The sequence below is a fragment of the Osmerus eperlanus genome, chromosome 2 (genome assembly GCF_963692335.1).
Source record: "Osmerus eperlanus chromosome 2, fOsmEpe2.1, whole genome shotgun sequence".
Classification (NCBI taxonomy): Eukaryota; Metazoa; Chordata; class Actinopteri; order Osmeriformes; family Osmeridae; genus Osmerus; species Osmerus eperlanus.
In genome coordinates, this window is record NC_085019.1 from 23511717 (window position 1) to 23522764 (window position 11048).

Consider the following 11048-nt stretch of genomic DNA (forward strand, 5'->3'; position numbering starts at 1 on the left):
TCTAGGCAGCTACAGCTAGCTTGCTGGTAGGCTAGCCTCTAGGCAGCTGCAGCTAGCTTGCTGGTAGGCTAGCCTGTAGGCAGCTACAGCTAGCTTGCTGGTAGGAGGAGAAGGAGGGGGGGGGGCGCGCGAGATGGTTCTCATATTTCCCATCCTGCCCCTGGGGTGCTGTTGACCTGTCTGGTTTGCCTGTGTTGACCTCGCCACCTTGAGATCTGACCTGCGACCTTGCGGTGGCAGTTTAACCTGCAACTGACAGATGGGTCATGCTGTTGGGGTGGCACAGCTGAGAGCAAACCGAACACCACCCCCCTCCCCCCCCCCCACACACACACACACCCAAACACAGAGCACACACACTCACATACAGCCCCTCTCCTGCACTGCAGGGCTGCTTTCTAAGTTCTAGAATATGAATTAATGAGAAGGTTTTCCAACACCAGAACCTCAGCCCCCACCTGACAGCAGTTCCACCAGGCACACAAACACCACCAACACCACTGTGCAGCTAGCGCACACTGGTGGGGAGTGTGTGTGAGACAGGGGTGTGTGTGTGATTGTACATGCAGGGGAGAGAGAGGTGGGTACGTATATGTGGGAGAAATGGGGTGTGTGCATTTGTCAGAGGGTGCGTGCTGGAAGCAAAGATGCACGTGTCAGAATGGTGTATGTGTCTGTTTGTAGAAGAAAAGTGTGTAGTTTGTGTGTATGTGTGTAGCAGAAAGGTGTATAATGTGTGTAGAAGCGCAGATGAATGTGTCAGATTGGGTGTTTGTATATGTGTGTGTGTGTAGAAGCGAAGTGTGTAATGGGTGTGTGTGTAATAGAGTGAAAAAGTGAGGAGAGAGTGAGAAAAGCAGATAAGTGGGAGTGGGTAGGAAAGATCTAGAAGGGTGTGTGTGTGTGTGTCAGTGTGTGTCTCTCTGTGTGTGTCTGTGTGTGTGTGTCAGTGTGTGTCTCTGTGTGTGTCTGTGTGTGTCTGTGTGTGTGTGTGTGTGTCTGTCTCTCTGTGTGTGTCTCTCTGTGTGTGTCTCTCTGTGTGTGTCTCTCTGTGTGTGTGTGTCCATGCGAGTGAGCAAACGAAACAGAGAGACACTAACTGGGGCAGATTATAGAAGAGACGTGTGTGTAGCTCCTCAGTACACACAGCCATGTCTCCACATACACACTCACTAGAAACACACAGCCATGTCTCCACATACACACTCACTAGAAACACACAGTGGTACCACACGCTGGACACTACCCTAGTGAGGGGGAACCCCCTCAAACACACACTGGTACCACACGCTGGACACTACCCTACACTGGTGTGACAGACGGAGGTCACTGGTCATACTCTCTTCTGTGTTAGATGAGAGAGAGGGTGGAGGGTAGACAGAGGTGCAGATAGAGGGGGAGACAGAGTGTGTGTGTGAGGGTGTGTGTGTGTGTGTGAGGGTATGTGTGTGAGGGTGTGTGTGAGGGTGTGTGTGTGTGTGAGGGTGTGTGTGTGTGTGTGAGGGTGTGTGTGTGAGGGTGTGTGTGAGGGTGTGTGTGTGTGAGAGGGTCAGCGAGTGCGAGGCGTGGAGCAGCAGGATGGGTCAGACAGCTGACAGGAGAGGATCAGGTCACAGCTCAGCTCACACTGTCACTATGAGTCATCGGCCTGGAACAGGGTGACACACACACACACACACACACACACACAGTATACACACACACACGGATACTGTACACATACACACTGTACACACACACACTGTACACATACATAAACACCCACATACATATATGTACGTGCACACACACACAGATGGGAGGTGTGTGTGACCCCCCTGACCCCCAGGTCCCGGCCTCCTATTGGTGGACTGGGGGGGCAAGTGATCTGACTCCACTCGTGTGCCGGGTAACACCAGAACCGCTGTCACCGTCCGGAATGTTCTGACAGGTCAGGGGATGTCAGCAGGGTCACACAGGGACACTGCCTGGACCTGCCTGGACCTGCCTGGCGAGTAGAGCAGACACAAAAAAATCCTGCGCTGCTTCAGAGAGACTGAAGGTACCAGTCTGAACCGTGGCTCTGCTCCACTCTGACCGCTGCCCTGAACAGCCTGGCGCACCGACATGCGAGGGATGTTTTTGCGAGCGCTCTCTGCTCCTGCAGGTCTGTTTGTGGATTAGAGCATAATCCAGCATAGTAACAGAGCCCTCTACAGAGCTAACCACTGGCCTTCTGGGCAGACACACTCAGATTAGATCTGGGCTGCATACAGCGGGGCCACTTTGTGGTTTCATAATACCTCCTGCCTTCCCACAGATCAGAAAGATTTAATCACAGCTGTGTGAAACGATTCCCTTCTGATCCTGTCTCTGCTGGGTTCTCTGAATGCGTGGTTTGTATGTCTCTTTGGATAAAAGAGTCAGCTAAATGAATAAAACGTCAGCTCTGAGGCAGTGCAGGCCTCTACATCAGAGTAGGGCCGGCTGTTACGTCGGGACCTGCTGGCAGACGAGCCGTGGATCTCCAGGCCTGGTCACCAGGCAGACGAGCCGTGGATCTCCAGGCCTGGTCTAAGGGAGAAGATCCCTGGGCGCCAGCCTCTCCTGAAGTCTACCAGAGAAGTAGGCTAACCTCTCAGTCTGCTCCTTGAAGCTGGACCAGGGAGGGGGAGCAGGGGGGAGGAGAGAGCCAGGGAGGGAGGAGGGAGGGTGACAGACTAGGTTACTGTGTCACAGGCATAGAGACGGCAGCAGAGTAAGCAACCATTGCTTTCCCTCCTTCCCTCCCCCTCTCTCCCTCTCTCTCTCTCTCTCCCTTCCTCCATCTCTCTGCAGAGGCCAGTGAACAATGGACTCAATAATCTCTTCAGACTATCCCGCTAAGCACTCCTCTCCTCTCGCTCCTCTCCTCTCTGTGATCTCCTCCTTCGCTTCCACCCAGGCCCTTTTGGGAGGACTCCCCCGGGACAGAGAGAAGACAGGAAGAGAGGGAGGAGGGAGGGGAAGACTGCTACAGAGGAAGACCAAAATAGAAAGAGAGCCTTTGAAAAGTCCTTAACTAAGAAAGCTAGAACCCAAGGCTGGTTTTCCACTACAGCCGAGGAGATCCCAAACCATGTGTAAACACCGCAGACTACTGATGGGTCACGTGACACGAAGCACAAACCGGACACTTTTAAACAGCCACGGGTTAGGTTTATTACAGCAGCCAGTGTCTATAACAGCTGATGTCAACTTTATTTTATTCACTGGACTAGTCGATCAAATGCCGCCCCGGAAGCCCGCGCCTGCTGAGGTACAGATGTCCTCTGTTGCTGACGGAAGGATCCGGCAAGAGCAGTGTCGAACCTCCGTTGCTATGACGACCAGCTACATCGAGGGGGTACAGATCTGCAGTGGGAAAGCAAAGCGCCCGGTACCAAAAAGCGAGCGGAGTTTAGCCGGTACAGTTCCGAGCGGTGGAAAACCACCGCAAGCCAGAGCAGGAAGAAGACAAAACAAGCCCGCTCCATTGGTCGACCACAACCAATCAGGGCGGAGCTAAGAGGGAATCCACCAACTTAACAAGCCCACTCCATTGGTCGACCTCAACCTAAATGTAATGTACATGTAACCTGTCAGGGCGGTGCTAGGAGGGACTAAGATCCAACTGGTGGAGTTAACAGACCAGGAAGGCTCCAGCAGATGATCTACACCAGTAATGAGATTATCTGTGTACTGAGATAAAGGGAGGGATGCAAGGGGCGAGGGAGATAAGCACTGACCTGGGACTGAGAGAGAGAGGGAGGGAGGAAGAGGGGGGGAGTGGGTGTCTTAAGTATGTCAGTGTTTCTGTGCTGTGTGTGTCACGTGTGGGTCTCACGTGTGTGGGTGGGTGTCACGTGTGTGTGTGTGTGTTTCAGGGTGCATCGCACACACAGCCAGCAGGTGTATTAATGCACCCCCTGCTGGGTGTAGCATGGTGCTGAGAGCATGGTGCTGAGAGAGGCAGGAGGCTGGCTGGCTGGAGGGGGGGGCAGAGGAATGTGTGTGTGGGTGTGGGGGGGAGGCAGACAGTCAGAAAAAAGGAGGTAGTGTGGAAGGGAGGGGTACTCCAAGTGGGCCAGAGGTTAACTTGCTGAGTGAGAATGTAGGGGCGAGGAGGAGAGAGGGAGAAGAGGGAAGGGAAAGAAAGGAGACTGGGGGAGAGAAGGAGGGAGAGAGGGAGGGAGGGGAGAGAGAAGGAGGCAGGGAGGGAGGGAGGGAGGGGACAGAGAAGGAGGCAGGGAGGGAGGGGAGAGAGGGAGGGAGGGGAGAGAGATAGGGAGGGAAGGAGGGAGAGAGGGAGGGGACAGAGAAGGAGGGAGAGAGGGAGGGAGGGGAGAGAGAGAGGGAGGGAGGGAAGGAGGGGGAGAGAAGAAGGTTGTTATCTAGCAGGAGGAAGGTCTGGGTCTGTTTACACTCTCTCCACTGCAGTTTGAACTTCGACCCCTTTCTCTCTCTGGCCATTCTAGTGACACACAGTACGAACACACTTCTCCACAGCCCAGGGGCAGAGTGTGTGTGTGTGTGTGTGTCTGAGGGTCTGAGGGTGTGTGTGTGTGTGTGTCTGAGGGTCTGAGGGTGTGTGTGTGTGTGTGTCTGAGGGTGTGTGTGTGTGTGTGTCTGAGGGTCTGAGGGTGTGTGTGTGTGTGTGTGTCTGAGGGTCTGAGGGTGTGTGTGTGTGTGTGTCTGAGGGTCTGAGGGTGTGTGTGTGTGTGTGTCTGAGGGTCTGAGGGTGTGTGTGTGTGTGTGTCTGAGGGTCTGAGGGTGTGTGTGTGTGTGTGTCTGAGGGTCTGAGGGTGTGTGTGTGTGTGTGTCTGAGGGTCTGAGGGTGTGTGTGTGTGTGTGTCTGAGGGTCTGAGGGTGTGTGTGTGCGTGTGTCTGAGGGTCTGAGGGTGTGTGCTTCTTGAGGAGAGTTGTGAACACTGTGGCTGTCTGTGAAAGGTGACGGCAGTCATTATAATATAGGTCTCTGGAGACACATCGGTCTCCTTAATCCCTCACGCTAAGAGCTAGCGGTTCTATCCTCTCTCCTCTGAGACACACACACACACACACGGACACACACAGCAGAGCTCACTTTACACACACACACACGGACACACACACACGGACACACATACGGACACACACACGGACACACACACGGACACACACACACACACACACACACACACAGAGCTCACTTTCATCTCATCTGGCCCTAATGGTTCTCTCCCACATCTGACACTCACACACAAACGCAGAGGATCGGGAGAGGGATGGAGAGAGGAAGAGAGCAGTTAGCTCATTAGGCTAATGATTTAATCCGCAGCACCCTTCAGCAGCTCATCTGCATAGCGAGCCCAGGGCAGGCGGAGGGGCAGGCGGAGGGGCAGGCGGAGGGGCCGGCGGAGGGGCAGGCGGAGGGGCCGGCGGAGGGGCCGGCGCTCACAGGACGCATGCTTGTTAAGAGGCAGCGCCTAGCTAGTCCCAGGTCCTGCTGGAAAACTAGTAGGATGTGGGTGATGTCATTTCCTGGTCCCCAACCCCCTTCCTGGTCCCCCCCAGTTCTTTATGACGCCCGTTTACGAGCGCTCCCCTCTGGTCCTCCCTCTGTCCCTCACTCCCCTGGTGTTTAACAACCTGGAAGAGACGAGACAGCCATCTCCTCCCACCTCCCCTCCCTCCACACCTCCCCTCCCCCACCTCCCCCTCCTCCCACCTCCCCTCCCTCCCTCCACACCTCCCCTCCCCCGCCTCCCCCGCCTCCCACCTCCCCTCCACCCTCCTCCTCTCCCTCCACACCTCCCCTCCCCCTCCACACCTCCCCTCCCCCCATATACTGTAGTAGCAGGGCCACAGTAGAACAAGCCTAGTCTAGAACCACAGTAGAACCAGCCTCGTCTAGAACTAGGGCCATAGAACCACCCTAGTCTACAGTAGACCACAAGCAGAACCTCCACAGAACCGCAGCAGAACACCACCAGGGCCACAGTCAGATCATACTAGAACTTACTAGAAACTAGTAAAACCACAAGCTTAGCCAGGTGTATCTTAGGTCCAGGAATCGTCTGAATGCCTTGGGCACGCCGCCCTTCAAATCCTCCTTAGTGCAGCACAAATAGAGCAGCTCCATCACAGCTCAGCCCCCTCTCTCCCCTCCAGAGCCAGACCCAGCACCCTCTCTCCCCTCCAGAGCCAGGCCCAGCCCCCTCTCTCCCCTCCAGAGCCAGGCCCAGCCCCCTCTCTCCCCTCCAGAGCCAGGCCCAGCCCCCTCTCTCCCCTCCAGAGCCAGGCCCAGCCCCCTCTCTCCCCTCCAGAGCCAGGCCCAGCCCCCTCTCTCCCCTCCAGAGCCAGGCCCAGCCCCCTCTCTCCCCTCCAGAGCCAGCCCCCTCTCTCCCCTCCAGAGCCAGCCCCCTCTCTCCCCTCCAGACCCAGCCCCCTCTCTCCCCTCCAGAGCCAGACCCAGCCTAGAGGAAAGCGCTGGGGGGAGGAAGGATTATCCCCAGGTAAAGAAAACACAGCACAGACCTGTACTGATCACTCCCACTAGACCTGACCTGAGTGGGCCACAAGGTTGAGATCTGGCCAGAAGCACAGCAAAGCTAAACATTTGTCAGTGCCAATTGCTGACCGCGGACAAGCACGGCGTTAGAGGCTGAGGTAGGGTAGACACATTCTGTTTACTAAACCCACATCAGCTCAACTGGCAGACATGAACAAATACCTTTCTCAAAGTAACAAAGTACAACTCAAAGTGAGATTTTACGAGGCAATTTGAGACCCATTCTGTACGTGTCTCCACCAGCCTGGAAGTGGAAGGGGACAGGGTTTCTGTAGTGTGTCCTGGTAAACTGCCTACCCCAACCCAACCCTACTCACCTCACCTCAACCATCCTATCTGGATGAGGGCTACAGAGAGGACTACTTCTCTGGCGAACATCTCCACCTGACAGAGACTTGCTCCTCACTCACACACGGCCGAGAGACCAGACCGACCGGTGACTTTCACAACACTTTCAAAAGAAATCAATAGTGTAGGGTTGGAATGTACAGGGTCAGTAAACAACCCCCCTCCCAGTCAAATTATTTTTCTCCATTGTTTGCGTTGTAGTAATTCCAGCTGTTGACCTAGTATACACTGTTGTGCTGAGTGGATAGCAGTCTAATCTCCTCCTGGTCCATATGACCGGGCTAAGAAGGGGGTGGGTGACTGCCCCTGGAGTACATGCCTGACCCCTGACCCCCTTCTCAATCCTCTGATCTACCCAGAACATCTCCCAGAGAGAGGAGCTGGTCGCTAGTGACCACCACCCTTCCACCGGGGCTTACACAAGCTTAGCCTTGTTGACATGACCCCAACACAACCCTCCACGTGACCAAGCGGAACGGGACCCATCGTCACGTCTGCGCGCGGCTATAAGGACGGTAACCGGGGACGGGGAGAGACGATATGCGGACAGGTGCTCTATAAACGAGAGACAAACGGCCCAATTTACTTAGCGTCGCATATGTGCACGGAATTCATCCGAGTATGCTACTAAAACGTGTTTAATGAAATCATATTGAGGATTTAATGTTTAATTGACCGTTCTTGTGGGATTGAGGTACACCCTATTAAACTAGTAAAACAGTCCAAATGAGCAGCCTAGTATTGACAACAACCGGTGGAAAGAGTGTTGCAATGTTCTGCGATGTAGCAATCTTGGTCACGTATAGCTAAAGGACTTTGTTTTCTAAGACAGGACTTTGTTATGATAAGACTGCGTGTCGCTTAACAGTTGGACTAGTCTATCGCCTTACAACAATGCCTACAGGGAGGAGATTAGTGGTCAAGATACAAGAAATGTGGTGGCAATCAACCTACAGTGGTTAGATCCGTTCCAGTGTTGATTTCTAACGGACGCGTTGAATGGACGGGGCGCCCCTGACACGAGGCCTTTATCCTGGATCAAGCAGCCACGGCTCCGGTGGTAGTAATCCATGGTCAGAAACGGGTTCGCACTAGCGCCGAGTCCCACGACATCCACGCTCTCGTACATAACGCACAATCAACTGCAGCCCCACATAGACGAAAGAGCGGGCGAGCGGGCGTTTTATGTTCCGTTTAGGAGGCACAAGAGATTCAGAACGGTTCGAAATCTCTCAGCCAAGCTACGGATGTCATCACATAGCCTGTCGCGGAGAGAGGAGGCGTCGGTGTCCACAGCACAAGCCCGGTTGACGGTTGTAACAATGCTTGACTATTCAACTTCGCTATTCTCTCCGTTTCCTCGCGATTCGTGCGATTTGGACTTGCCGTAAAAAAGAAAAATTGGGAAACAAACTTTCGGAAACAAACTCTGTTTAAATGTCCAAACTGGGATGATTCCTGCAGAGGGGATTTGAGATCGACGGTCTAAAGAATGTTATTTCCGAGACACCGAACCTAACGGGACCTACAAGCGACCCCGCTTGTCGTTTGCCTTTCGCCCGATAGTGCACAGATACTGTGAATCCTTTGGAAGTCAGAACACAGTTGTTCCCTGTGATTGTCCTTGGTTCAACAAAGTACGACTCCGATGTTTTACTTCAATGTGTTCTTTAAAGATAAAAGAAAACACCCGCACACGTTTATATTAATACAACGATGTCCACACTGATGATAAAGCTACCCCCCTTAACGCGAAAGAGATTAGTCTCATCTCACAAACAGCAGGCAATCAACTAATTCCGTGAATCTGCCGAGCATCCCACTGTTTTCGGTCCCGATACAGCGGCGAACACATCTTTAAACGTTCCGGTATTCCCCTGCGCACTCGGTTGTGCTGCTTTCTGTAAGACCGAGATCCTGCTCGCTTGCTTCTGTTTGACGAGTGTCGGCAGCTGCGCACTAGCTCTCCCTCTCTCTCCCTCTCCCTCTCTCATTGGCTCCAGTGGGATAATTCTCTGGTTTGTGTCATAGAGTGGGTTGTGGGTTATTTAGTGAACTTCAAATTCGCCAGCTGAATGTAACCTCCCTTCGTAATAACCCGATGTTGAATATTTTTCTGAGGCTATACTGTAATGTTTTGCAAACTAACAGCAGTTCATCAGGCATACATTCAAATTCATGACTTTTTACCACCTTATCTATTATTTTACATATTATAAGTTATTATTTTGAGTTCTGACACACTTCTGCACACACACGTGCACACACACACACCAACAGACACACCAACACACACACCGACACACACACCGACACACACACCGACACACACACCGCTGCCAGTGTGTGGACTCTGTGTGAACTCCAGGACTGGACAGGACATCGCCCTCATCTCACTGCTCAGGACTGGACAGGACATCGCCTCATCTCACTCCTCAGGACTGGACAGGACATTGCCCTCATCTCACTCCTCAGGACTGGACAGGACATCGCCCTCATCTCACTCCTCAGGACTGGACAGGACATCGCCCTCATCTCACCCGAAGGGGCCTAATCCTCCCAACAACTACCTGCTGCACACACACACACACACACACAACACACACACACACACACACACACACACACACACACTCACACAATACCTTTACAAGTTTAAGTCTCTCTCTCTCTCTCTAACTATCTCTCTCTCTCTCTCTCTCTCTCTAGGTCTCTCTCTAGGTCTCTCTCTCTCTCTAGGTCTCTCTCTAGGTCTCTCTCTCTCTCTAGGTCTCTGGGTAGGACAGCAGCATGAACATAACAAGGCAGTGAGCGGTCTGATCGAGACGCCCCCACGCATCACTCAGCAGCTCCAAGGCTGCTGTCGCCCCCTCAGGGATGACTCCATCCCCGAGTCCAGCAATGTATCATCCGCGGCCGGCCTCATCCCTGGGCCAGACCAGAGAGCGCTGCTTTATTGATCTTTACACCATTTAAGAGATTAGCTGCTCAGTATAAAAGACCACACGTCAAATAAATACATGTGTGTTAATCGATAGATGGGTTTTAATCCGTAGGGGCTGGTGAGGGAACGGCTGTAGAACCAGCCCTGGAGGAGAGGGCTATGTTGCCCGTAGAGACAGCCCTGGAGGAGAGGCTATGTTGCCCGTAGAGACAGCCCTGGAGGAGAGGGCTATGTTGCTGTAGAACCAGCCCTGGAGGAGAGGGCTATGTTGCTGTAGAACCAGCCCTGGAGGAGAGGGCTATGTTGCTGTAGAACCAGCCCTGGAGGATAGGGCTATGTTGCCCGTAGAACCAGCCCTGGAGGATAGGGCTATGTTGGCTGTAGAACCAGCCCTGGAGGATAGGGCTATGTTGCCGTAGAGACAGCTGAAGTATAGGCACTCTAAGAAAGAACGTTGCGGAGGACAGCGGCGTTTTTCCGAGGCTTGTCGACTCGAAGAACAAGCGTGTTATTGATGCTTGTTGACTCTAGCTTACCCCACAGTTCCCAGAGTTACATGTGGACTAGATGGTGTTTGGGTGGGGGGTGAGGTCAGAACAGGAAGAGGAACCAGGAGTTCCTCACGTAAAAGGAAGGGATGTATGGGGAAACAAATCACTCCAAAATGTAAAACTATTTTTCTGGTCCGGATCAAACTGGATCAGACCAGACCCCAACTCAGACCACACCAGATCATCGCTAGCCCCAGAACAGCACATCCTCCATAGCAGGACCAGCTCACACACACCTACAGAAGCTAGGACCAGCACACACACACCTAGGGCCAGCACACACACACCTACAGCAGCTAGGCCCAGCAAACACACACCTAGGGCCAGCACACACACACCTACAGCAGCTAGGCCCAGCAAACACACACCTAGGGCCAGCACACACACACCTAACAGCAGCTAGGACCAGCACACACACACCTACAGCAGCTAGGACCAGCACACACACTAGGGCCCAGCACACACACACCTACAGCAGCTAGGACCAGCACACACACCCTAGGCCCAGCACACACACACCTATAGCAGCTAGGGGTCTCCCAGTTCAGCATGAGACTGTGACCTAAACCCGCCCTGCAGGACTCTGGAGTGATGCTTCAGCATGCTACTGTACCACCCTACCTGACCCCCTGTGCCCTGCTGTAATTGGAACAGC

The 11048-nt window shown here is 53.5% G+C and overlaps 1 protein-coding gene across 2 annotated transcripts in view; it reads right to left on the bottom strand.

Moving 5' to 3' along the window:
* The window catches only part of LOC134036133 (retinoic acid receptor alpha-A-like), a 17546-nt gene extending 8695 nt beyond the window's left edge, over nucleotides 1-8851 (bottom strand). The window contains exon 1 of one of the 2 annotated variants that reach the window (XM_062480927.1): nucleotides 7853-8851. In XM_062480927.1, coding sequence (XP_062336911.1) covers nucleotides 7853-8027 — 175 coding nt within the window. In that variant the 5' untranslated portion in view covers nucleotides 8028-8851. The remainder of the gene's footprint in view (nucleotides 1-7852) is intronic. The other variant, XM_062480918.1, reaches the window with a different exon arrangement.
* Nucleotides 8852-11048: the final 2197 nt, after the last annotated feature.